Consider the following 27,992-nt stretch of genomic DNA (forward strand, 5'->3'; position numbering starts at 1 on the left):
AAGGGATTCCGTCTGAGTTGGGTTTTGAAGGAAGAGTAGGAGACTTGTATGGGCACAGGGGATTCTAGGCAGAGGAAACTACCTGGGCAAAGATCTGTAGGTATAGCACGATTGGATGGATTTCAAGTATTTTGGAATGATGGCAGCATGGAGACCAGAGCAGGATAGAGATTTAATGCCAATGGCTTCACTTCAGTTTCTGACAAGAACCCATGACCTTTGAGCTTGTTGATAATATTGACTGAGTTGTTTATTGATTGACCACAGAATATGAATTCAAAGGAGGTCAAAGTAGTGGTGTCCATGATCCTTTGCCAACCGCCAGGGCGCAGAGGGCACCCGAATTCCTCCAGCTGCCGGAGGAGCACAGGTGGCCCTTCTACTGGCTGCTGCTCTGGCCCCACCTCTCTCCTCAGCACATAAATACTCCAGGCAGCCCCAGTGAATCAGTGCTGGGCAGGGCAGGAAAGCTGTGTCTGCACAGCTCGGCAAGGAGCCGCACACAGAGCCAAAAGGAAAACCCAGAGAAGAGAATTGGGGAAGGAAAATGGCGATGGACCTGATCCCAGACTTTTCCCTGGCTAGCTGGGTTCTCCTGGCTACAAGCCTGGTGCTCATCTATCTGTGAGTAACTGTCCAGGCTTGTCTGCTCTGTGATCTTGGACTTGAAGTGTTAACCAGTCCTCTCTTTTCCTTATCTGTTTTGAAGTTCAAGAGAGAGAATGGAGGGGAGGTTACTTAAGCTTTGGATGCTACAAACACATAAGGGATTATTATTAATCTTATGCTGATCCATTGAAGGAGTGAAGAAGCAATCGCCTTCCCCTCTGCCCCTGCCATCCATCTCCCACCTCTGTGACTAGGAGGGTTTAGTGACCTCGTTTGATCCTGGGGATAATCTTCTGATTGACTGTCAGTTTGGACCTAACTAAGCAAGCAGAATTCAGCAGCGGCAGAATACAAATAACTGGCCTCCATGTGCAGTGGGATCCTCATCCCCTTTTCATGCTCTGGGGATTCTGGGCATAAGAGGGTTTGGTTTGGTTTCTGTCTCATAAACTTCACCTTCTGAGCTTCGTGTCTGCTGCAAGAGATGTGTAGAAGGATTGTCCCCTGTGGACGTGGGTGGGTCCTGCTCCCCTCCCTTCCACCCCCCAGGATCATTAAGCAAACACCACGGAGCACTGAAGACTTCACGGGATACTCAGACTTGTCTCTTCCCTCTTTTCTGTGTCCCTCCCCTGGAATTCCCTCCCTCCTGAAACTCAGTTCCTCCAGCCTGTGATATGCAGAGCTATTTACCTCTAAATGAGGAATCTTTAGAGCAAAGGAGACCAGGCAGAACTCTTGAAGTTATATTCTTTTACATTTTTCTTCCAGTCTCTGTGAGTTAAGCCTCAGTATAGAGATTTATTTCTTCTGTGATATGAAATCTACTAGTAGCCTGAGGAAGCAAGATCCCCAAAAGCCAATCTGGATTTTAAATATTTTTTTCCCTCTACATTTTGGTGCAGAAGGTTAAAGGAAATCTACTTGGTAGAGGAATTCATTTCAGTGGTAGGATTCGGAGCAGGTGGAGGGAAATGTTATTTTCCATTTATGGGTGGGACAGGCTCCCCCCATGCCAGATTTGACTTCTGTCTCCATCTCTCTTCAAGCGTGGAGAATCGTGATGATGTGAAAACAGAAAATATCAACTTGGTTTTAATTCTTTGAAAGAAAATTTAAAAATTTAGGGTATTGTGGCAACATATTTTCCATCCAATGACATTTTAAAATTGATTGACATGGTTTAATTTCATTCTATTTAATATCAGATTTCTAAAAACTGAGGTAAGAACCTTTCCAGCATGTTTCTTACGAAAGATAAAAGAGGGTTGTTGGTTCAGTGCTGTGATAACAGAAGCTGTAATATAACCTCACTTTGCTAGAATAATGTCAAGAATATGAATCTAATGCAGAAATATGAACCTTTTATGAGATAGGTCCCACATGTGTTTTGAAATATACCTGCCCAACAAGGTATTTTAATCCCTTAGTTTTAAATATACCTGCCTAGCGGGTTATTTTAATCTCAGTACAGATACGTAAGCAAGACCCTGTGCCAATGATGATATAAAAGGTATGTGGATAGGAGTCAGGATGAAGTGGGAGAATATTCCTCACCTATCCAGAAAGAATTCCCAGAGGCATTCATGGTTCTTGGCCCCCACTATAGAGGACACATGATGGGCAGACGGATTAGCATCTCAGCAGCTTGAAGCCTGGAGACAGGGATACTGTCTCAGTCACTCTGTGTGTGGTCTGTTTTGTAGTAGGGCTGTCACTAGAGAATGTGGGAGCTGAGAAAACAACTCTGCAGACTTAGAAGACACTGGTGCAGCCCAGGGGTCATAAGCTGTAATGTAGACAATGCTCTCATTCTGCCAACACAATGTAAATGCAATAAAAATGATTGGCTTTTCTGTTAGCCTCTTCATTTGTACCAAAAGCAGCATGTCTCTACTAAAAAGAGGGGAGCTGGAAAGAAACCAAGGAATTCACCCAGACAACTGTCTGCATTTATATAGTGCCTGCGAGTTTAGACAAGAGATTAGATCTTTCCTTGGGGACAAGTGTTACTGGCACATTAATTCAGTTGCTTGGCCTCACTTGACAGTTCATGTAACATACTGAAAGTTCAGAAGCAGAAATTAGTCTAATTGATTTGCCATGGTTGCAATAGCAAGGGAAGGAACTTGAGTGGGACTAACCAAGGCCATCCTGGTTTTAGCAGTTGGTGCACACACTTCCATGGACTGTTCTGGGCAAAGGACCCAAATGCCCAGCTGGGTCTGGTTGAGATGCCTCTGCTGGCTCTTTCAAACACACATTCTTTCATGCAACTTTTGGTTTTATTTTATCTGGATTTTCTGGATTTGTACAGAATATTTGAAACCTACACTGTCTCAAAGACTAACTTCTGAAAAAGAGGAAACAGGGTCTTAATTCAACTGTCTGGAACATTTTACAGTAACTTATTTTTTGTTATCATCTTTGGCTGAACTTCGGAAGGCCCCATGTCTCTTGTTGAAAGCCATTGTGGGGCACATGGAACCATTTATACATAGCACACTTTACAGTCATGTTTTCCTAATTTGCCTCTATGTGGCCGACCTAGTAGGACTAGCAACTTCATGGTTAAAATGGTTGCTGGCAGCCTCTTCCCTCAGCCTCTCTCCTTCCTCCAGTCTGCCATCTCTCAGTAACACCAGTGTGGGAGGGTCTCCAAGGAACCAGAGCCCCGGTTGTGGAAGTCCCTATACAACACATCAAAGATGAGTTGCAGGCAGGCCTGCCATAGGGAGCTCCAGCCTTAATAGGTCTTTGTATGGAGAATGTTGATGTACAGAGGTGGTAAACTAACTGTTTTGTGATTGACCATCTTGAAAAAAATGAGTGTGCCTAGCAGTGCTTATCAGGTGAGTACAGCCAGTTTGAGGCCAGATTCTGTGAGGGAGGAATGGCTTGGAAATAGTCTTTAGTGGTTAGTTCCTCTGCACGGTGTCATTCAGGAAGCACATGGGTCAATATCATCATTCCCTGTAGCTCAAATCAACCAGATTGCCTGACAATGAAGGCTCGGATGTTGCTGAAAAGTGCTCACATTTCTACGAGGCCAATGAAAGCCTCAAACACAGTTCTTGTTCTATAGAAATAAGAACTTGTGACTGCTCCAAGGTGTCTCTGTGAAGACCGGTTTGAAAAGGACCAGATTTTAAAACAGGATCTTGGCTTAGAGAGAATGAAAAGCACAAAAGCCTCTGAGCAAACTGTAAGAACAGTGTCACCATATGTTCTCAGTGGCGCTCTGTGATTGAGTGGGTACAGTTATGTAAAATCTCATCATTGTAGCAGAAAAAAATTTTTCTGCCTTTTTACCTAGAATGAGAAAATACCTAATCATGGTAGAGTTGTCAACTTACTAAGTAGACATAGGTAAATGAAATGCCCTAGAAGAATTCCAGCCTGACTCTTTCAGGAGTGCTCGAGTTTGGGGATGTGTATCAAGCATTAACTCTAAGATAGGGACCATGAAGACTTCCGCTGCTTTTAGCTAATCATTGTGCCTTTTGGAGGGTCTCACAGTGGAGGCAGGAAAGGAGATTAGGAAGTAATGTAATTTTTGCTGTAGGAGTTGCTGTTATTATTTATCGCCTACAGGTTACCTCCCTCACTTGATTGTTACAGTTTTTGAGTCAGTGACTAGCCAGCCCCTGTATCTACAAAGTCACAGTCCCTGTGACCAGGCTTTCTCTTTCACTTCATAGATATGGAACCCATAGACATGGACTATTTAAGAAGATAGGAATTCCTGGGCCAACACCTCTGCCTTTTTTGGGAACTATTTTGGGCAACCTCAAGGTGAGTGTTGTTTGAGCTTCTTTTGTTCCTTATGGTCACAAATACCAGGTTAGTTCCATCAGTAGAGTGCCCCTCCTTGGGAGGAAGTTCAGAGGTTTCACACTTTCAGAAGCCTTGTGTAGGCCCCACCCAGGGCATGGCCATGGTTATCCCAGGAATCTGTTGTCAACAGTTCGGAGCCTCAGGTTTGCCTCCATCAAACCGCTCCAAACACTGCAGATTCAGCACTTGATGTTCCGAACTTCATGTTCAGACTGTGTGAGCATCATAAAGAGGATTTTCTTTCTGCCCAGTGCAGATTCCTAGGAAGGGAGAGACATCAGGAGAAAAGCAAGAAGGAGGGGTCCAGTAGCGGCTCATTAAGCTGTGTACCCCAGATTCTAACTTTTCTGGTCATAGCATGAGCTCTGGGTCACCCTTTTTTGCCTTCTTCTTGGATAGTTTTGAAACTTCAGTTTATTAGGCAGCCTAAGTATTCACCATTGGGGAATCTGCATTTACTCGAGTTCTCTCAAGAACTGCTAAGTCCCCTGCGGTTATTTCCGTGGCTCTACCCCGGCTTTTGTTTCCCATGACATCTTCGGGGATTTGAGACAGAGCAAAGTGTTCTGCTACATTTCTTTTCCTTGAGAGGAGGCACCCTACAGGTGAGTCTGAGCAGAAAGTTTGTATAACTGAGGCAAGATAGTGGTTGTCTATCAACTCCAGATATTTAACCACTAATGAGTTTTGTTTTTTAAACAAAGGCAGAATCATTTATACAAAATCAGTAGAAAGTAGATGATTTGAAAACATTATTAAAAATTTAATTTAACTGAACAGAATGTAATATGTGCCACACAGACAGAATCTTGGCTGAGCCTTCGTGGCTCACCCGGTCTAAGGCTTCCCCCCCAGCCTGGTCCCTGGATGGAATGTCACAAGCTCATGTGGGAAGGCCAGCGGCAAAGCTGTGTGCAGGCTGCTCTCGGGCTCAGATTTCCATTCCCACAGAAGTGAGGCTTGTTTCTCAGATTCTGCTTCTCCCAACTGAGGCCTTTACTGTCTGATTACCACCGAAGAATTTCATACTTTTTTTTTCCTCCGAAAAAGCAATATTTTATTTTTCACAGGTCAACTCCTTAATAGATGTAACCCAAGATCTGCATGTCTGGGACTTTCTTCTGCATAGTTAAAACATGACAACTGAAACTTAGTAATGGGGAAATTTTGTTTTTAAGTTTCAAAAGTGAACACTCAGAGCAAGTAGTTTAAAATGCTGTGTCCTACGTGTAGAGGTGATAGTTCCCCACGTTTTCTGAGCTGAGCAGGAAAATGTCGTCCCTCACTCACTCATTCACGCTCACTCAGCAACGTGTCTTACTTAGACTTTTATAAAACCGCTGGACTGAACGAAGACACTTGTGTCTTCAGCTTCCTCATCCCGCTAGAATTCCAGACCGAGCTGATGAGATGAATGAAAAGATGCGGAAGGAGGAGATAAGAGGCGCACACCCTTGAGACCCTCGCCCACTTTCCCTCTGCTTCAGTTCCTCACGTGCCCACGGAGGAGATAACTCAGAGGGTTGCAAGATGTTAGAGACAACCCTCGCACAAGCAAAAACACATCAGAAAGACAGGCAGTTACTTAGTATTCACAGACAAGGGTAAGTCGTTCAGGGTCAACAATATTCAGAGAAAACTCAAGAGTGACATTAAATCTTCCATCTTGAATATCACTATTTTATCTCATTTCCCCTAAGACGTCTCTGAATAAGAGCTTCCCTCCCATTGCTAGTGAACGATAGTAATACTGATTTCATTCAATTGGGGTCATTTTTGCCCCAATTACAGGTAGGGTTCAGTTCCTTTAGAATAATAATCAAATTTTATTCTGTTTCCCTTACCAGAGTTTTGGAGATTTTGACATAAAATGTTATGAAAAGTATGGACGTATGTGGGGGTGAGTATTCTGGAAACTTCCATTGCAAACACTTGTTGTGATGAGGCACCCACTGCATGGAGGACAGTCTCTGCCCAGAGTCTCTTGGGATGCAGCTGTCCAGTGTAAAGCTTTTGGAGGCTTGTCTTACCAAGGATCCCCTACATCACCTGCTGTCGGGGTCTACAGTCTGAATCAGCCCGAGAATGTTGCAGGCCATCCCTTTCCTCCAGGCTTTGATGGGCCCGGAATCCCAGCATCACTTCCTGTCTGGTGTCTGGCTATTCCCCTCTTCTCCATTTTTCCTTCCTCAGGTCCCATTCAAATGCATAAAAATATTTTATTTCAGACCCTTTTCATGTGTGCTCATAAATGCATGGCATTATCTCCTCAGATAGGTCACTTTCACTTAAAGGCCAAAGTCCTTCATTTAAATTTTGGATTTAATATGCACTTTTGGAAGAAGAGCCGGGGGCTGTAGGAAAATAGGTTGGGAAGTCATGTATTCTCAGCATTTCTACTTTCTCTGTGAATGTGGAGTTTTTTGTTTCTTTTTAAAATCTCAAGCCAAGACTTTTCAGTAGAAGTGTACACAAGTATTTATTTGTTTACTGTATTATAGTGACTTCGAAGAAGAGACGTAGAATATTTTTAAACCCCTGTGCTCCCTAGTGTCCTGATGGACTTTATGATTTTGTAGGGTGGGCTTGGCTGGTTATAGCTTCTCCCCTTCAGAGCTGCTGGAGGTTTGGTTTAGTGAGAGCAACGGAAGAGGGGTAGTCATGCTTGTTATGCTGAAAGCAAGTGGAGAAGACTTTGCCCCTTCTACCTCTTCACCTTCTCTCATCAAGTCCTCTGAAGCCATCGGGCTGGCCACAGAGTTCTGCTGAGTTGGCACAGCCCACAAAGGCAACGTGACCGAGTACAATCAGTGCACAGCTCTGGATCGCCACTGGCCCAACTCCAACTGCCCCTTGCAACAATCACACTTCTTGTGAGCACTTGATAATATACTTGCTTTTGATTTTTCACTGACCTAATATCCTTTTTGATAATGAAATATTTTAAACATAGAAAATACTATGGAGAATGGTATAGGAAATGCCCATGTATGAACCACCTACATTTAACAAAGGTTCTAATTTTTGAAGAACTATTTTTTCTTTGAAGAGCTATTTTTTCTTTAATTGTCTCTTCCCTGTTTGAGCTGCACTACCTTTCATTTTACGAAAGCTCAAGTGGCTTCTGTGGACAGAATCTGGCTGTGTGTTATACCCTAACTTGAACTAGGAGCTACCTTTGCTATGTAGCTAAGGGTATAGATACCCTAATATAGCTCAGGGTATAGATTGTGTTAATATGTCAGGGTCAAAGTCTACATTCCTGGGCGTGGCTCCAGCTGCAGAATCTTGCTTGTGAGGTTTAATCAGCTCTGTTTTCCCAACACAGGTTATATGATGGTCGATGGCCTATGTTGGCTATCACGGATACAGACATGATCAAAACAGTGCTAGTGAAAGAATGTTATTCGGTCTTCACAAATCGGCGGGTAGGCATCCATTTTTAAAATTTAAAAATTTATTTATTTTTTGTATGGAAACACTTACAGACTCACAGGAAGTTGCCAAAAAAATGTACAGCGAGTTTTCCTGCACACTTTTTCCTGTTTCCCTGATGGTAACATCTTGCATAACGTCTTGCATCACTATAAAGTATATTCCTGTTGTTATAATCACAGGAAATTGACCTTGATACCATCCACAGAGATTATTCAGATTTGGTCAGTTTTATATGCCTTCTTTCATGTGTGTGTGTGTGTGTGTATGGGTGTGTAGCTGTATGCAGACTTATCACATGTAGATTTGTGGAACTACCAGCACAATCAAGATACAGAACTATTCCATCACCATGAGGCTCCCTCTTGCCTCTTATAGTCATGATGTGTAGCTTGTCTTGTCCTCTTAACAGGCTCTTTATCAGAAAAAAGCTTGTTTTTATTTTCAGGAGGCCACCTTATCAATTTTCCCTTTATGGATTGTGCTTTTATAGATTGTCAATCTTAAAACTTTTCTTCTAGCCCTCCTATGTTGCTGCTGTTGTTTTCCCCTAAAAGCTATATAGTTTTATGCATTTAAGTCTATGTTCCATTTTGTGTTCATTTTTGTGTGAGGTATGAGGTTTAGTTAAAGGTTCAATTTTTTTGTATTGTGTTTTTTCTGTTTTCACATATTTATTGTTGTTACATAGAAATGTGGCTGATATTTGTGTGTTAATCTAGTATCGTACAACATTGATGAATTCACTTATGATTTCTAGAGTTTTTTTTTATATATCCCTTGAGCTTTTCCACACCAACATTTGTATCACCTGAAAATAGGAGCACTTATAGTTTTTCATATCCATTATTTATAGTGGATTGAATTGTGTCCCCCCCAAACTCCCTGAAACTTGAGTTGTTTACCCAAGTTTTTTTTAGATGACCGGTAAGGGGATCTTAACCCTTCATTTGGTGTTGTCAGCACCATGCTCTTCCAAGTGAACTAAATGTCCATCCCTACACAGGGATCCGAACACTTGGCCTTGGTGTTATCAGCACCACACCCTCCCAAGTGAGCCAGGGGCTGGCCCTCCCCAAGTTTTGTGTATTAGAAACTTAGTCCCCACTGTGATTGTTAAGAGGGTGTGAGACCCTATTATGGTAATTGAAATGTGGAGCCTTGAAGAGGTGATTGGGTTGTAGGACCCTGCAGTAGTGAATGGATTAGAAATGGTGATCAGGGGCATGGTTCTGAGGGCTTTAAAAGAAGAGAGAATGTCTCTCTTGCTCTCTCTGCTTTCACCATATTGGAAAGTGATACCCCTGGGTCACTGTCACCACCAGCAGATGGACTTTGGACTTCCCCACCTCAGAAACTGTAAGCATTAAATTTTGTTTTCCTTTATAAATCACCCAGTCTCAGGTATTTCTGTTATAGCAACACAAAAAGGATTAATACAATATGCATGCGTTTCATATCTTTTTCTTGTCTTATTGCACTAGCTAGGACTTCTAGTACGATGTTGAATAAGAGTGGTGACAGCCGACGTTTTTCAATTGCTCCTGGCCTTAGGGGGAAAGCATTCAGTCTTTCACCACTAAGTGTGTTATAAGCTTAAGGTTTTCTTAGCACATTGTCTTTATCAAGTTGAAGAAATTTGCCTCTTTTCTTAGTTTGTGAAGTTTTTATCATGAATGAGCATTGGAAGTATATATTTAAATATAAATATATATATTTTTTTAGAGGATGAAAGAAAGTTTCAAGCAAGTTGACTTGATAGGCCAGTTCCAAAGTTGGAAATATAATTATCTCTTTGTTTTTCCTTCTGTAGCTGTGGGAAAAAAATTAGGGAAAAGGACTTCCATGTGATAGCATTATTTTTTTCAGAATCTTCTGAGTATTAGCTAGTATTTCAGAAAATAACCATATCAAGGCATTCCTTTTTTCAAGCTGCTCATGTTGTAGACATATGTGAAAATAGAACTGGTCTGAGGTGAAATACCCTTGCCAAGGCCATCAGGCTATCAGGCTGTCAGCAGTCCCTCTCTATGCTGTGCAGACCTGGAGGATGTACTAAATCTTTTTCCTGTCTATTCCCCTGGAAGAACAGCTTTCCTACCACATGATACATTTGCACTTAAAAGGAGACTGCAGTATAAAGGCTGGAAACCACACCAGGTAGCCAGGTTTCTCCTCTAACCTCACAGGAGCCTAGGCATTTGGGAAAAATCTTTATTGAGCATTCAGCAAAGGACCTGCCAGCTAGTAGCCAGTCACTAAATATCTGTTAAATAAGCATTTGACAAATTTTCTACATCTGTGGAGATCGCCCAGACTCATGTAGGGAAAAATATCTTTTGCTTTGGACTTTAGCCGTTTGGTCCAGTGGGATTTATGAAAAGTGCCATCTCCATATCTAAGGATGAAGAATGGAAGAGAATACGAACGTTGCTGTCTCCAGCCTTCACCAGTGGGAAACTCAAGGAGGTAATGAAATGAGAGGACTTTTTGTTAGAAACATAAGGAATAACTGTGGATAGGTAGAAAGTAAATTCATTGTCCATTACCGAGGGGTAGTCCACTGAGTTTGAGCTTCCTAAAAATCATCTTTTATCTTACATCTTAGAAGGAACATTATAAAATTCAGTGTAAAATGTCACTAACTGCTCCATGCTTGGGACAGACATGGCCATTTGGTACTTGAGTGTCAGCATTTAACTTTGGGTGCTATGGGTTAGGTTTATGTTAACTATGGGTTATGTTTTGTGCTTAGATGTTTCCCATCATTGGCCAATTTGGAGATGTGTTGGTGAAAAACCTGAGACGGGAAGCAGAGAAAGGCAAGCCTGTCACCATGAAAGAGTAAGTAGGAGTGCAGCTTCTGGGCTTCTGAACTGTGCCACGAAACCCTCCAGCTCCCTTCCACAGAGCTGAAATCCCCACTGTGGAATTTCTTCAGTGAACAGACAAAAGCAGGTGTGTGGTGTTACAACTCCAATGGGCCACCCTAGAAGTGATGGCTCACAAGAGAAGGCAGGGCAGTCAGGGGGAGAAAGGGACTTCTCCTCTGTATAGAGGAGCCAGGACTTCTTTGTTAGCTCCTATATTCTGGAAGAGGAAATACATAGTTTAGAAAGAAGAAACATGACCATACTAAAGTTTGGAGTGTTGAGGGTATGGAATGGTGGGCGGGGACGGCACTTGGTATATTGGCAGGCAGTGGGTGGGGCAGGAAAGTGACAGTGTGGAACTTGGAACAAATTAAATCCCTTCACGGCTTTGCTGAGGATACCAGCAAAATACTGAATATTAAATCTTCCCACCACTTCCTTCCTCCCTGCTCAAAAGAGAGAAGGCTCTTTAAAGGCTATGGGTAGAACAACCATATCACTTATTGTCTAAGCTAAGATATTTTTGAACTATGCAGGAACTACAGCTGTAACTGGGGACATGTGGTCTCTTAGCTATGGGATTCCCCAAATCCATTTTGGAGTGATTTAAAACTTTTTTCAAAACCAGGAATATTCTTAGTTCTTACATTTTACAGAAATGATTCTGCCCTCAGGGCATCCTCAGATGCCTGTGGTTGGGGAAGAATGGGTCTTTCAGTAGCTTTAACAGGAAGTGTAGAGAAGGAGGGATTGTGTTTCTGGTCACTCAGATCAGAATGATGCTGTTCTGTAATGTGCTGAAGAGAAATCAGTTCTGGGCATAGACGGTGGTGAGGTAAGACCCAGCCGATGTCACCTTTCTTGAGTCCCCTAGGAAGAGTTCATTATTCTGCTCTTGTCTTGCTGTAGTGTGGTGCTTTGGTGCTTACACATGTATCGTCATTCCCACTCAACACACACTACTGTAATTTGTCTGATTATGGGTCTGTTTCGCTCTGAGACTAAGCTCCTTGAGCTCAGAGGTGAGTCCAGCTCATCTTATTGTTCCTGTCACCCCTAGTACAGGGCCAGCTATTTCACTGGCCCCCCCAAAATGCCTCATGAGTGAGTGTGACCAGAGCATAGACTCTTCACATGATCCAGTAGAAACTCCTGAAAGTGTATAGCACTTTGCCTGTCTTGCCCGGCATATAAATTTCCGCATACTTCTTACTGCATATGCAGTAGAAGGATGAAAAAGAGGTGGTGATTTTAATTTTCCATGTCTTCTCTCCTCAGCATCTTCGGGGCCTACAGCATGGATGTGATCACTGGCACGTCATTTGGGATAAACGTTGATTCCCTCAACAACCCACAAAATCCCTTTGTTGAAAATGCCAAGAAGCTTTTAAGATTTAGTTACTTTGATCCATTGCTTTTCTCAACACGTATGTGTACTACTATTTCTCTCTCTCACTTAAAAAAAAAAAAGGTTTATTGAGATATAATTCACATATCATATAATTCACCTACTTTTAAAACTTACCATTCAATGGTTTATAGTACATTCAAAGATTTGTGCAACCATCCCAATTGCCTATTTTAGAATATTTCTGTCAACTTAGAAGCCATGTACCTTTTAACTATCCCTTCCCCCAACCCTCCTCACCCTAAGCAACCACTGATCTACTCTCTCTCTGTACAGATTTGCCCATTCTGGAATCTTTACATAAATGAAATCATAAAATATATTGTCTTTTCTGACTGGCTTCTTCCATTTATCATTATGTCTTCAAGGTTCATTCATGCTGAAGCATGTATCAGTATTTCATTTCTATTTACGGCCAAATAATATTCCATTGTATTGACACACCACATTTCACCTATCTATTCATCAGTTGAGAGACATTTTGGTTGTTTCCACCTTTTGGCTATTGTGAATAGTGCTGCTCTAAACCTTCATGTAGAAGTTTGCTTAAACACCTGTTTTCAATTCTTTTGGGTATGCTCAGGAGTGGAATTGCTTTGTTATATAGTAATTCTACATTTAACTTATTAACAAACTGCCAAACTGTTTTCTACAATAGCTGTGCCATTTTATATTTCCACCAGGAGTGTATTAGAGTTCCAGTTTCTCCACATCTTTGCCAATGCTTTTTATCGTCTTTTTGATTATAGCATTCTAGTGGGTGTGAAGTGGTATCTCATTGTTGTTTTGATTTGTACTTCCCTAAAAGCTAGTGATATTGAGCAATGTTGGCCATTTTTATAACGTTTTTAGATATATGTCTGTTGATGTCCTTTGCCTATGTATAGCTGAATTGTTTGTCTTTTTGTTATTGAGTTGTAAGAGTTCTTTATATATTTTTGAAACAAGTCCCTTATCAGACATATGATCTGCAAAAATTTTTTCTTATTCCATCGGTGCCTTTTCACTTTGATAGTGTCCTTTGAAGCACAAAATTTTAAATTTTGATGTATACAATTTATGTATTTTCTTTTTATTGCTTGTTCTTTGGGCATCAAACCTAAAAATCAAATCTGAGATCATGAAGATTTATACCCTTTGTTTACTTTTAATGGCTGTATTGTTCTAGTGTTTATGTTTAGGTCTTTGATCCATTTTGAGTTAGATTTTGTATGCAATGTGAGGTAAGAGTCCAGCTTTATTGTTTTGCATGTGGCTATCAAGTTGTCCCAGAACATATTTCAGTATTTGATGAAAAGAATATATTTTTCCCAATCAATGATCCTGACATCTTCTCAAAATTCAGTGAGTCATAGACACATGGGTTTATTTCTAGACTGTCATTTATACTCTATTGATCTTTTTGCCTATTTTTATGCCAGTAGCACATTGACTTTATTAGAGTTTTGTGATAAGTATTGAAATTGGAAAGTATAGAGTCTTTTGAAGATTTTTTTTGCCTATTCTGGATTCCTTGAAATGCCATATGAATTTTAAGATCAACTTGTCACTTTCTTCAATGAAGCCAACTAAGATTCTGGTAGGGAATACATTAAACCTGAAGATCAATTTAAGGAGTATTGCCTTTTTAACAACTTTAATTTTTTTGATCCAGGACCATGGGATGCTTTCTCCATTTATTTAGATCCTTTTAAATTTATTTCAACTATAGTTTTCAGAGTATAGGTTTTGCACTTTTGAAAATTAATTTCAAAGTATTTTATTATTTTTGATGCTATTGTAAATGGAATTATTTTTTAAATTTCACTTTTGCATTGTTTATTGCAGTGTATAGAAATACAAAATATTTTTGTGTATTGATCTTGGTCCTGAAATGTTGCTGAACTCATTTATTTGTTCTAATAGGTGAATAAAAGTGGTGAGAGGAATCATTGCCTTGTTTCTGATCTTAGGGGAAAGCTATTACGCTCTTAACTATGGTGTTAACTTCAGGTTTTTAATAAATGTCCTTTATTAGGTTGAGGAACTCCCTTCTATTACTAGTTTGTTGGTTGTTTTGTTTTTTTTTTAACCACTAAATGGTGTTAGATTTTGTCAAATGCTTTTTGTGCTTCTATTGAGATGATTGTGTGGTATTTGCTTTTTATTTTATTAATATGGTGTATTACATAATCTTGCATTTTTAGGATCAACCTCACAGGGTTATGTATATAATTCTTTTTATATGTTGCTGGATTCACTTTGTGAGTATTTTGTTGAGAATCTGTGTACCCATATTTATAATACATATTAATCTCTAGTTTTCTTTTTCTGTGATATCTTTGCCTGGTTTTAGTATCAGGATAACATTTGCCTTATAGAATATTTTGAAGTGTTTTTCCTCTTCTACCATTTTCTAAGTGTTTTTAAAGAGTTAGTATTAGTTCTTCTTTAAATATGAGCATATTTCAAGAAGCTTTTCGGAAAATAGAATTAAAAGATAATAAGAATCATCCCATGAATGTTTTGAAGTGCCCTTATATTTGAAAGAATGCACCTTTGAAACCATGTGGGCCCGAGCATTTCTTTGTTGGTAGTTTTTGATTACTAGCTTGATCTCTTTAGATGTTGTAGGTATATTTAGATTGTCTATTTTTTTTTTTGAGTCAGTTTCTGTAGTTTTTGTCTTTTGAGGAATTTGTCTATTTTATCTGAGTTATCTAATTTATACAATTGCTCTAAGAATACAATTGTTAATAGAATTCCTTTCTAATCCTTTTTATTTTTAAAATATCAGTATTAATTTTCCCGCTTGTGTTTCTGATGCTAGTAATCTGAGTCCTCTCTTTTTTTACTTGGTCAATCTAACCAAAGTTTTGCTAATTTTGATGGTACTTTTGAAGAACCAGCTTTTGATTTCATTGATTTTTTGGTGTTGTTTTTTATTATCTATTTCATTAATTTCTACTTTAGGCTTTAGTAGTTTATTCCTACTGCTTGATTTTGGTTTACTTTGCTCTTCTTTTTTTTTAGTATGTTATGGTGGAAAGTTAACTGATTTGAAATCTTTTTTTTAAAAAAAGAAAAACTTAGGCCTTTGTACCTATAAATTTCCCTCTGAGCATTGCTTTTCTGACATTTCATAAGTTTTGGCAAATCATGTCTTCATTTTTTTTTTCATCTCAGTACAATTACTGATTGCTGTTTTGATTTCTCCTTTGACGTATTGGTTACTTAAGAGTGTATATAATTTCCACATATTTATGAGTTTCCCAATTTTCTTTTGATTGTTTATTTCTAGTTTCATTCCATGCCAGTTGAAGAACATATGCTGTATTATATTTATCCTGACTACTATTTCTTGAACAGCAAAATTAATTAAAGCAGCAGACTATGGTCTGGTTTATGCAGAGATACACTAGTCCCATAGATAAAAGGCTAAGAGGTCAAGGAATTTAATCTTGTGCCATGATCACTCCAAAGATGTAGACAGGGACCCTGATCTCATTGCTACAGTGGGGGCCGCTATGTGTGAACATGGCCTTGCCCAGCCATTGGCCTGGGAGCCTGAACAAAGGTCATAGAGGGAATGGCTTCTGGTTGAGCTCCCTGGTGTCTTTTAGTTTTTCCATTCATAGAGAAGATTATAATTGCTCTAGGTAAATTTTGCCTTTTCACTATAATTACCTTTTTTTCTTTTCTTTTCCCTACAGAACTCTTTCCATTCCTTACTCCAATTTTTGAAGTATTAAATATCTCTAGGTTTCCAAGAGATGTTACACAATTTTTTAAGGATTCTGTAAAAAGGATGAAAGAAAGTCGCCTCAAAGATAAAGAAAAGGTAAAATCTAGTGGCAGTTACATCAAGATGCTCTTTTTTGATAGTTTATTGGGACGTATACTTATGAACTGTGTACTTCTCTTTACACAAAAGTTAGATAGAGAACTCTAAAAAGTAAAAGGGAGATAGAACACTCTACATTTAGAGCAGGAGCATTTTTACATTTGAGGGGCAATGAAGAGGTGGAGGTTGGGGAAGGAAATATGAGAATGAGACAGAGAAACAGCATTTAAAATGTAGTAATAGGCATGATGATTGGTATGTCCTGGCATAAATACTACTGAGAGAAGAACTTGACTACTTCCCTTTCCTTCAAAAAATTATCATAGGATAAAACTTACTGTTTAAAAATTATTTTACTGATATTATAATTTCCTCTGATCATAGATTGGTAAAGAATCATTTCCATTTCAAGCCTCTTCTTTTACACATTGTCTCATGGAAGGCCTGTTGATACAGCTCCCCAGGTGGAGTACAGTCTGTGTTAAATTTGATACACTTATGGCCTGGAGTGGGCACGGGTCTTCTGTGGGCATTGAGCCTGCAAGGTGGCTATCCCAGCTTTGCCTTCATGAGGCTTGGAGGCCAGCACAAGGATGTCTGCAGGTCAGGGAGGCAGGATTGGGCACCCCAGGTGTCACTGAAGATTGTATAGGGTCCTGGGAGGGTAAAGTGTTTGAAGATGCTTACACAGAAGCTGCCCATGAGCTCTGGAAATGTCAGGAGATTGATCCATGTGGCCATTGGTTAAGATTTAAGGCCGTGAACAAACAGGGTTGAAGTGTGGGACTTCTTCCTGAGGAAGCAGGTGTGACAGGAGAAGGAGCAGGCAACTGTTTGTCCTGGAAGCTGTGTTCAAAAGCCAGAGAAGGTGAGGATCAGGGAGAGCAAAGACCAAAAAGCTGTTAAGCACAATAGATGGATTCTCTCAGGGAAACATCCTAGTCTCTGAGATTTGTAGATGGATGTTTTTGTTCACTGGTGACTCAGGCAATACCAGTTAGACTTCTGCAGTTCAAGTGACAATGTTTTCAGAAGGAAGGTGAAGGACTGTGCTCCTGATTCACTTCGGACTTTACACGTGACTGTTTGTCATTGAAACTTCTCTTTCTGCTTCCAGCATCGAGTAGATCTTCTTCAGCTGATGATTGACTCCCAGAATTCTGGAGAAACTCAGTCCCATAAAGGTAACCAAGGAGTGCTTCAGGGAGCTGCTGATAGGGAAGCTCAAGCGAGAGGGTTGTTGTGAAAAATGTGCTGGAAGTTTTCCAGGTAGATGGGAATTTCTGCCAAATTACAGAAAGACGCACATTGGGATGTTATTAGTGGTAGCCAGAGGCATTTGGTAGGAGTAGTCAGGAATAACTATGTTCAGAGGTTGAAAGGCAACTGTAAACAAGCACTTCATGGCTGGAAGTCAGCCAGTGGTCTGTGTTACCTACATGAGAACAAATGCTACCGGCGGCGTTGGTCTTATAGTGGTGAGCATAGCTGCCTTACATGAGAACAAATGCTGATTCTCAGCCTCATCCAGACCCACTGAACCAGAACCTCTGCTTGGACACTTGCAGCTAGACATCAAATCAGGAGGCACACTCTTCCCAGTAGTGGTGATATTAACTAAGGATGCTTGGTGAAAGTGTGTTTACTAGCTTAATTTACTGTAAAGTTCTGTTTTTCCCATTGTAATTAATAAGTACCTTGCGGGAGAAACCTTTGAGACTGTGTAAACATCCTGTTCCTCTTCCAAGTTTTACCTATGAGTTTTATCTTTCATGGATGATATTTGAGTGAAACCATTATGATCATTGCAAAATGATAATTTTCTAATTCCAATTTCTTCTACAATTATGAGTTGGCATATCATTGTAAGAGAACATTTCATTCTTCCCTATTGATTGATTGACTGGTTGATATCACTGTGATCTTGAATATTACCAGTTTACTCTCTTATAATCACTATTTATTATGATGCCCAAATTCTCACAGGTTTGTCCACAAGAAGCCCTTTCAAGTAAGGTCCTGAGTCTTTCTTCTTCTTTTATTTTTTAATTTTAAAGTAAATGGTACCATTTTAGAGCCGTTTTAGGTTTATAGCAAAATTGAGGTAAAGGTATAGATATTTGCCATATATTCCCTCCTCCTAATATGCTTTGCCTCCCTGTGAACATTCCCCACCACAGTGGTACATTGTTTACAGTCAGTGAACTTACTTAACACATCATTAATACCCCAAGTCCATACTTTGCATTAGAGTTCTCAGAGAGGTGCCAATGACCGTCTATAGAGTCATTCTTTTTTCTGCTATTTGAGTGTCATTTCTTAGACTAGAGTCTTAGACTAGAGTCAATCATTGTTCTTCTCATTTTTTGCCTCTCTCTGTAGTTTCTGTCATCCTGAGATCATGCATTTTCAAGACTTGTGTTTCCATGTTCTATTACTTGATGCCTCTCAAAGGTGTTGTGCGTTCAACAGGTTTGGACAAATCTAAAACAACACATACAAAATATCCTTATCCTTTTCCCCTAAGACATTCGGGGCACTTTCTTGCTTTCTGGTGCAAGATATTCCATCTTTCTCTTCTATTTATCCTGACCAGTTTTGAAACCAGCCATTTCTCCAAGGAACCCTGGTTCCTTTTAGTGGGAAATGGTATTTAGACACCAAAATCTGGGAGCCAGGTGTGATCATAGCTCCTGGGGATTCTTTGCTTCTAGATCCTCTAAGTGAACAAAGCTAAGAAAATGAAATATTTTTATACAGAACTGAGAATTAGAAATATTTCTAGATCTATCCATTTCCAGTAATATAAACAGGCTCTCTAGCTCTCTCTCTCAAAATATAATTTCCCCACTTATGGCCTATTTCTGTGACATACATAAATACTCATAAGTAAATAAATAAATACATAAATATATGGTCAATTTCAAGCTACCAGTGGTTTGCCAACCATGTCACAAAATTCCCTCGTATTTAACAATTGCTTCTTAAGAGCAGGGATGGGGTGGTTCCAGCACATCAGTATAAATATGTCTATGTGTACATCTACTTCTACCTGCAAGGAGTCTTCAAAAAGTTCACAAAAAGATTCATATTATCTTCTAATTCTATTTTTCCTTATTTTTTGAAGCAGTGTCCTATCTATGTATCTGTCTCTATCTAGTACAATACAACTTTCTGCAATGAAGAAAATAGTCAATAATTTTACTGCTCAATACAGTAACCAGTAGACACATGGAGGTATTGAGCACTTGGCATGTGGCTAGTACCACTGAAGAACTGAATTTTAAATTGTATTTAATTTTACCTAATTTAAATTTAGATTTAAATAACCACATGTGGCTAGTGACTACTGTATTTAACAGCAGAGTTCTAAACTTTCAGTTCATAGTTCAGTTTTAATTCAGTATCATGGGGTTCATGCTAAGTGGGAGAAAGAATTTGATAGTTGAATTTGCCCAGAACAGTATGACAGTAGTCATCACTGGTAGATCAGAACCCAGCAGACCTTTCTCACACTCATTTCAGATTGTTTTTAGTTATGAATTACACGGTTCGATGGGCAGTATATTTATTCAGTGTTCTAGGTATCTTAAAGTCCTAATTCAGTCCCAATCAAACAGACTGTGCCTTGCCATGGTTAGCTTTCCTCAGGAAAAAAATCAAGAGGGAGGCCAACTTATACTCATAGGGCTGTTTTGTGAGCATAAAGTAGGGCAAAGAGTGGGGGCATGTACTAAGTGACATGACATTCAGGCTATGACATTCAAGCATTGCAAATTCTACTCACTGGATGCTATTTTCTGTATTTCATGCTGGCCAATGCCCTTCTATAGACTTATTCTTTCTTTTGTAGTTTTAATGCCACTCATTAGACTAGAATTCATCATTCTTCTTGAGTTTTGTCTATTCTGTATACAGAATTTCTGTCATCCTGAGATCATGCATTTTGAAGATTTGCATTTCAGACATTCTATTACCCAATGACTCTCAAAGGTGTAATCCATGCTTCTCATGCTAGGTTGTGTACACAAATCACCATATCTTGTGAAAGTTCAGAATTTGCTTTTGTAATTCTAGGGTGGATTTTGAGATTCTACATTTGTATTAAGCTGCCTAATGCTGCTGATGCTGCTTGTGCATGGGCCATACTTTGAGTAGCAAGATTCTATCTGTAGCCCAATATTGTTCCCTTAATTTCCTGCAAACATGTTCAGATGAAAGATCCTTTAATGTTCCTTACACTTAAGCCTTAGTATTTCATACTCTCTCAAAGTTTTTCAAGCTGTATTTTAGTTAGAATAATTTAAATTTTTCCTGGGGTGGGATACTACTGCATATTTTACTTGTGTCTAAAATAGTCTTATGATTATCCAAGGGGCATAGTAGTAACACTGTGTATTTTAGACAGAAATGCTATCTCTTGAAATTACTCAGCTGTGGTGGTTGTGAGGCTAGCATCTAGAGGAGCAGATGGGCAAGAATTGTATATACCTTGGGGAAAACTGAATTAAAGCAATTTTGCCTTTTTCTGGCTCTGTAAGATAGACATCAGAGGGAAAACCACTCCTGGTGTGACTCTGAATTGCTTTTCCATTTTTTCCCAAGGGATTGGGGAGCTTCATTTCGATTTCTCTTCATCTAAACTGCAATGTTTGACACTGACCTGCTTTACCTAAAATATCTTTTCCTCTCCTATTAGTTTTGTCTGATCTGGAGCTTGTGGCCCAATCAATTATTTTCATTTTTGGTGGCTATGAGACCACTAGCAGCACTCTTTCCTTCATTATGTATTTATTGGCCACTCACCCTGACATCCAGCAGAAATTGCAGGAGGAGATTGATGCAACGTTGCCGAACAAGGTGAGTGGATGATACCTGGACAAGAAAGGACGAGGTGAAGCCTTAACAATAATGCCTGTTCATCATGTCCTAGGAGAGTTTTTGCAAAAAGTGTAAGCATTGATTCTTTCACTGGCATTATTTAGGAAGGATGTGAAAAGAAAAACAAAGGGAGAAACGTTAGTAGTGGATGCTACTCACAGAAGTATAAGATCTCTGTAAAACAGTGCTGGTCCTGGTGTACCAATTTCTCAAAGTATATTTTAGCTAGAATAATTTAAATTTTTCCTGGGAGCAGGGAATGGCACTCCACATCTGTTACCATAAAAATACCAAGTAAAAAAGATCCTCAAAACTGCAGGGGCATCTAACAATAATCATTTATTGCTCAAGTGTCTGGATAGTTAGCTCTGTTGGTGTTGCCTGGACTTGTTGCCCTGGTCTCCTGTTGTCTGATTGAGGCTGGCCTTGGCTGAGATGGGCAGGCAGACTCAGCTCTGCTCCACACATCTCTCATAGTCCAGTCACATAGTTGGTGGTGAAGAAGCCAAGAAACGGATCCGGTTGTCTGGCTCCTAAGCCAAACTCATAACCTCTACGATGTTGCCTCCAATATAACACCAACTGGTAGCCATGCATTGCCCATACTGCTTTCAGATCTCTGCTCTAACTGAGATCCTTTGGGCTGTGAAGAGACCCAGCCTGTTGGCTTGGTTGGTTTGGCTTGAGGTGAACACAAAGGGATTCTCCTCAGAGCTTACAATCAAGCCCTGAAGCAACAACTGGGAGGCTGTTCCAGCAAAGGAGGGTAGGGCTGAGTGGAGGGTTCCTATCCTCTTTTTCTTTCATTTTACTAGAACTGAAATTGTGTGTCCTAGGAGCATCCAATTCTAACCTTCTTTTGTTAAATTTGGGAGGAAAGGAACTAGTTTCTCCCTAAATTATTTGTAGAGTTTTTATATAATATAGTGTTTCTTTCCAAAATTTTAATATTTATATATATATAAAATATCAAAAGATTAAGCAAGGAGGATGTTTCAACTAAAAAGTCATATGTGAAATAGGAAACTTTCTCTGTTTCTCATGTTCTCTTTCTTTGGTATAGACATGGCGATTCTCTTTTGAAAGAGGACAGTGACTTTGGCATAATCTACTTGAGAGTGATGGTCATAATCTATTGGTCATATTTGTTTACCTAAGAAACAAAAAGCAGTACGTTCTAGTGCTAAGGATTTCAGGCCCTGGGTAGGATACTGTTGAAAGGTTTCCAACATTCATAACTACTCCATACATCTCAATGGGCCATTGAGCATGTCAAAGGGCATGACAGTTATTAAAATGCCTTATACATGCTGATGTCCTTTACCAATATGAGTTATTCTTTAGAGCTCCTAACCCTTCAGTAGTACTACATAAAATGATTTGAGAGTTAATTCCATACTTCAACTTATTAATATCTGTTTGTTTCTTCCCAGGCACCTGTCACCTATGACACCCTGGTACGGATGGAATATCTTGATATGGTGGTGAATGAATCTCTCAGATTATTCCCAATTGCTGGCAGACTTGTGAGGGTCTGTAAGAAAGATGTTGAAGTCAATGGGGTGTTCATTCCCAAAGGGGTAATGGTCATGATACCAATCTTTGCTCTTCACCGAGACCCAAAGTACTGGACAGAGCCTGAGGAGTTCCGTCCTGAAAGGTACTGAGTCCCTGGAAATGGCAACTTCCCCACACTAGGCTGGGTCTAGCACATTCTGACCTATCTTAGAGCAGATCACAAACATGTTATTGTGCAATTATTAGTAAGTCTTTTTATTTTTAGAATTTTTTTATTACAAATTGATGACTGTCACAACTTTGCAAAATGTAGAATAGAAAAAAGAAAACTATAGCCATCCACTGTCCCAATACCTAAAGATAAACTTCATTAATGTGATGTATGTCCTTATGTTTTTCTATGCATATACAGATTTTTAACAATTAGAATGACATCACATTTTATCTGGTTTTGAATGCTGCTTACTTTGTTTAACAGTAAACTACAAACTCTCCTAACTAGAATATATATATGTATGATATGTAGGTATAGATGAGATATGTACACTTGGAAATTGTATGCATGTGCCATAATTTACTTAAGTACTATCTTAGGGGTACAGGCTTTTTACTCCTTCCAGTTTTTCTGTGCTGTTCCCTTAGTTCTCTTAATTTGCAATCAATTTTAGGAAACGTTTTTACCTTCTATTTTTTAAAACATTGGTTGCTGTTTCCTCTTGCATAATTATAAAAGTGCAGGCTGAGGCCTCCTCCTGATGGTTTAGGCAGCCACAGTGAGGACAGGGGAGAGTGCAGGTCCTCTTGATTGTGTCAGTGGCTGTATCCCTGTGCGAGCTCCCAGCAGTTGGTGACAATCCAAAGCAAAGCCATCTACGCTCTAGACCTATGAGGCATTCCTTCTGAGAGGTGTCTAGAGAATGCTATTCTGGGAATTAAGAGCCAACTATCAGGCTTTGGGCACAGTGTGTACTCTGGAAATAGTTGATGTTTTCCAATTATTTCATTGGTAAACAAAATTTATTGTCAAGTTTTTAGGGTACTGGCTGGAAGTCAGGAAGCCTTGGACCTAGAGTTTTATCAGCCCCTAATTATAAGGTCCCTGGTGGCAGGGACCTTGCGTTTTGGCTGTAGTGTCCCTAGCATTAGCATAGAGGCTACACATAGTACTTGATAGAGTAAATCATAGTTGACCGGGTCTTCCATTTTCTGGACCTGGAGACTTCTGTAAGCTCAGCACTCCCACCTCTTGCAGCGTCATGAACATAAAATCACCACTCACGCTGTAGTTCTCTTTGATTGATTCTGGCATGAAAGTGTTAGTATGTGTGCTTGTACGGGCCAGGGACCAGGGCCAGGCAGTGAGAAATTCAAATGTTTAACAAATGCCGATTATGGAGAATGTTTGACAGTACTGCAAGTATATTCTCTAGACACAGTCTGGAAAATACTTTCAATGCACTTCTGAGTGCCCAGCACCTGCCCCCACAACCATCAGCCATGTCAGCCACCCCATCCGCACACCATCGCCCTCCCCCAACTCTTACGTTATTTTAAAGCACATCACCTGTAAATATTTCTAAATGTTCTCCAAAATAGAGGACTCTTTGAAAAACACACAATCACAAACCCATTATCACTTTCCCCAAATCAATATTTTTTCTTAATATAATGAAATATTAAAGAATCAAATTTGAGTAAAACATGGGTCTGAACTTCAAGGAATTGACAGCTTCATGCAGCCAATAGACAAGGAAATCAGAGATGATGTCATAGCAGAGTAGCCTCATATGCCCATGTAAATGGTCTGACTTAAACTCTTTAATGGAGGCAGGGGAGAGAGAGAAAGGGAAAGAGAGATGGAGAGAAAAGAAAGAGGAGGAGGTAAGGAGGGAAAGGAAAAGAAAGGAGAGAAAGAAGGAGGAGAGAAGGAAAGGGAAAACAATTGAAATATTAGAGAAACATTTTCTCCTGCTCCTTCCTCAATGAGCACACGTGAGTTGCGGCAGGAACCTACCTTTCTTTTAATCATTCTCATTTCCTATGTGCCTTTCAGAGTGTGAACACATGACCACCTGGAATGTAATTTTGGTGTCTAAAGATAAATTTTCCTTTAAACAGCGTTCGTCTCATCTCAACAAGGCTGAAAGCTTTTGTAGAATAAGGGGAATGGATAGGGCCTTTAGCTCACAATTCTCATAGCGAAATAACCACAGCAGGACTTCAGTGACCAGCCCATGAACGTATCCAGGATACTACTGGTTGAGGGGTCTAAGTGAGAGCCTCACACATGCAGCTGTTGTGGTTTCTGTGTTTCACTCATTTGTTTTCATTTGCTGTTGTGGAACCAGGTTCAGTAAGAAGAACAAGGACAGCATAGATCCTTACATATACATGCCCTTTGGAAGTGGACCCCGGAACTGCATTGGCATGAGGTTTGCTCTCATGAACATAAAACTCGCTCTCATCAGAGTTCTGCAGAACTTCTCCTTCAAACCTTGCAAAGAAACCCAGGTCAGACAAGTAAATTTTCTGCATAAATCATGGTTTATTGGGAGTTAAAAAAAACCCAAAACATTAGAGAACTATGTGCAAGAAAGAACATGCTCGTTCATCTTTTAAGAATGTGTTCCCTTGGTAATTGAATCTATTTGGAGCCATCTATAAGCTTTAAGGGTCCTTCAGTTCTGGAGTTCTAAATCCATGGCTTTATAAAGGCCAAAGTATAAAGATCATGTAGAGTCAATGCAGATTAGCACGACATGATTATGTGCAGTGTCTTTGAACTTGAGCAGAGTTGTAAATTCAGGTTCAAGTCAACGGGAGATGGGAAAGTCGTGCACAAGCATGAAGTGCAATGATTACCTCATCATGATTTTTGAACGGTGATCTCCATCAGAACGTATGGAAGGTCTCTTGTGAGAGTGGTTCTTAACCACTGGCTGTACATTGGAATCACCGCGGAGCTTTCAAATATCATGATCTTTGGGTCATCTTTGAAATTGTAAAGTAATTCACCCAGAATGTGGCTCTAAAGGCTCTGCCATTAGTTTTCATGTGTAGCCTTGGTTGAGAATCACTGATTTAAGACATTTCTGTCAGATATGAAGGACTCCTGCAGGGCAGGGCCATCAGGACTCATTTTGACCTCATCTTGCAGTAGCCCTGCTCCAGACAGCTGAGCTCTTCTACATCCCAAGAGCATCTCTATGAATGTTCTTCCTTCTCTCCTCCTCACTGTGCTCTTGTCCTTCCCACATTATTTCATTCTTCACAACCCTGCAAGGACCCTTCCCCACCCAGTGCAGTGCCTATCCACTCCTCTTCTCTCTTACTGGTTACCGCAGCCTGTTATCATCGCCTAGCTTAAAACTTTGCAGTTAAACCATTTAGTTTGGCTCTCTGTGTGTTCTTTGTATGTAAGAATGTCTCCCCCTCACCTTACCTTTTCACTTCTTTTTACTTCTTTTACAGACTCCAAGGGAGTTTATTCCTTGTGAACATTCAGTAAATTGTTAAGAGGTGATTTGCAGTTGACTTTGGGTTCTTGTTACAACTTTTAAGCTATGTTAACTTTAAAATTTAACATATGACATTTGTGAATGTGCATGGGTGACATTTGTGTATATGCATGTGTGTGTGTCTATCTCCGTGTCCGCAGGGAAAATACGTATGTGCCATTTGACATTTTAAAATCGTAAGGTGTTACACTTGTACAAAATTTAGGAATCTCCCCTCTGAAGACTTAAATAATAGTTATGATTGATTCCTATCAAGGAAGGCCCTAGAATGCTTGTTGCTAGTACTTTTGCATTTGATATGCAGCTCCTGCTCTTAGGCAGGATTCCTGCCTGAGAGAGGAGAAGGGTGGAGATGGTTTTCATCTCTTTTGTGTCTTTAGGGCAGCCATGTAGCCCTTCTATACGTCTGTAGAGACAGGGAGCTCAGTACTGAGAGAAAGTGGACCTCAGGCATATCTGGGATAGGGCAGGGACTCCCAGGCAAGCTCCCAGTCATCTACAGGCCGGTCCTTCTCAATCTCCATGACAACTTACCTGCCCTTCACTCAACTGAGGTTCGAAAGTTACTCTGTTGATGGCTTCCCCAGTATTGAAGGAGTGACTCAGGGAGAATGGGCTAAAAGTACTGGTCAAACCCTGTAGGACTTCAGAAGTTCTCTATTTGCACTACCTTTGGAAGATGAGAGGAGATGTTAGAAAATAGAAGCATAATGTTTCCTACAGGCCTCTTTATCTTTAAACTGAATAGTTCAGTTGGGGGAGGGGGAGTTACTGGATTCTTTGGAAGTCAAAGACTGCCCATAAAATTCAAATGTATAGTACCTACTCCAGATTACATTGCACGTTTCAATATACATAAGATTAACTTTATTGGCTTTTCAAAAATAGTTTGCCATAATCCCTAAGAACCTGGCTTAAATTTCTAAACTCATCCTTTTTATTTCAAATTTAAATCAAATAACATAAGCCATTGTGCCTTTGTCTCGGGCCTGATATTGAATAGGTACACATTAAATATTTTATTGGATGAATTCATTCCCTGTCCAATCTTGACACAGCTTATAGAATAAGTATAAAGAATGCAAGATATATAATGCTAAAAGTAGTTATATGGTTGTAAAGTATTAGTGTTTCTAATGTATCTTTTCTACTTTGCTTCTGTTGTTGGTGATGTTTCATTTATTGGTTCTGAATCTGCTTGTTTAATTGCTGCAGATCCCAGTGAAATTAAGCAACCAAGGACTTATTCAACCGTCAAAACCCATTATTCTTGCGGTTGAATCGAGAATTGAGAGCGTAAGTGGAGCCTGACTTTCCCTAAGGACTTCGGCTTTGTTCTTCAAGGAAGCTGTACCCCAGAGCACCAGAGGTCTCAATTCACTTTTTGAATAAAACCCAGAAATGGAGATGGGCTTCACCTGCTGCAGTTGATGAATGATTAGGGATTCTGTGCACTCACTCAGCTTTCTGTGTAGAGTATTGAACAGTGTGTAATATAAAGGAAGTGACTAAATCCGTGCCAGATATGTAGACTTGGCTTTTCTGGTTCTTTGGACAGATAATAAACATTTCACAACAATTTTATCAGCAGTGTTTAATGAAAATGTGAATTATTGTGGTGACTCTGGTAGTAACATTTACACCACGTTTTGTTTGTTATATTCTGTAAGTATGAGCGTACTTCAGAAAGTTTATAGAAAAATGGAATTGAAAGATAATACGAATTCTGCTGTGAACTTTTTGAAGACCTCTCCTATTAAATTTAGTAAGTCAATAAACACCTGTGTGCCAAAGTAATATCCAATGCCTTTATGCCCTTCAGGGGGGAATCTATAGAACTGAATCAGTGAGAACCAGCAACTAAATATTTTTGATTATTTTAATGACTGGTCACCAGGGATCTTTTTCAGTACTTCAATTTGATTATTAAGGTAGAGTTAATCTGTTGTGTCTCTGCCCATTTCTTAGAAAGTGTGTTCATAGCTGAATTCTGCCTGTTTTTGAAGCACGTACTTTTTCTAACACTTAACCGAGGCACTGATTATTATACAATGAGTTTTGATTTGATGTTTTTACCTCACCTCCCCTGA

At 39.7% G+C, this 27,992-nt stretch overlaps 1 protein-coding gene across 1 annotated transcript; it reads left to right on the plus strand.

The window, feature by feature from the left end:
• The first annotated feature begins 548 nt into the window (after window positions 1-548).
• On the plus strand, window positions 549-27,213 carry LOC134371549 (cytochrome P450 3A4-like). Its single transcript, XM_063088372.1, has 13 exons — window positions 549-624; window positions 4,311-4,404; window positions 6,294-6,346; window positions 7,775-7,874; window positions 10,237-10,350; window positions 10,637-10,725; window positions 12,033-12,181; window positions 15,855-15,982; window positions 17,103-17,169; window positions 20,685-20,845; window positions 22,300-22,526; window positions 24,733-24,895; window positions 27,118-27,213. The coding sequence occupies exons 1-13, from the start codon at window positions 554-556 to the stop codon at window positions 27,211-27,213; spliced, it is 1,512 nt and encodes a 503-aa protein (XP_062944442.1). The 5' UTR covers window positions 549-553.
• Window positions 27,214-27,992: the final 779 nt, after the last annotated feature.

This window comes from Cynocephalus volans, chromosome 3, assembly GCF_027409185.1.
Source record: "Cynocephalus volans isolate mCynVol1 chromosome 3, mCynVol1.pri, whole genome shotgun sequence".
NCBI lineage: Eukaryota > Metazoa > Chordata > Mammalia > Dermoptera > Cynocephalidae > Cynocephalus > Cynocephalus volans.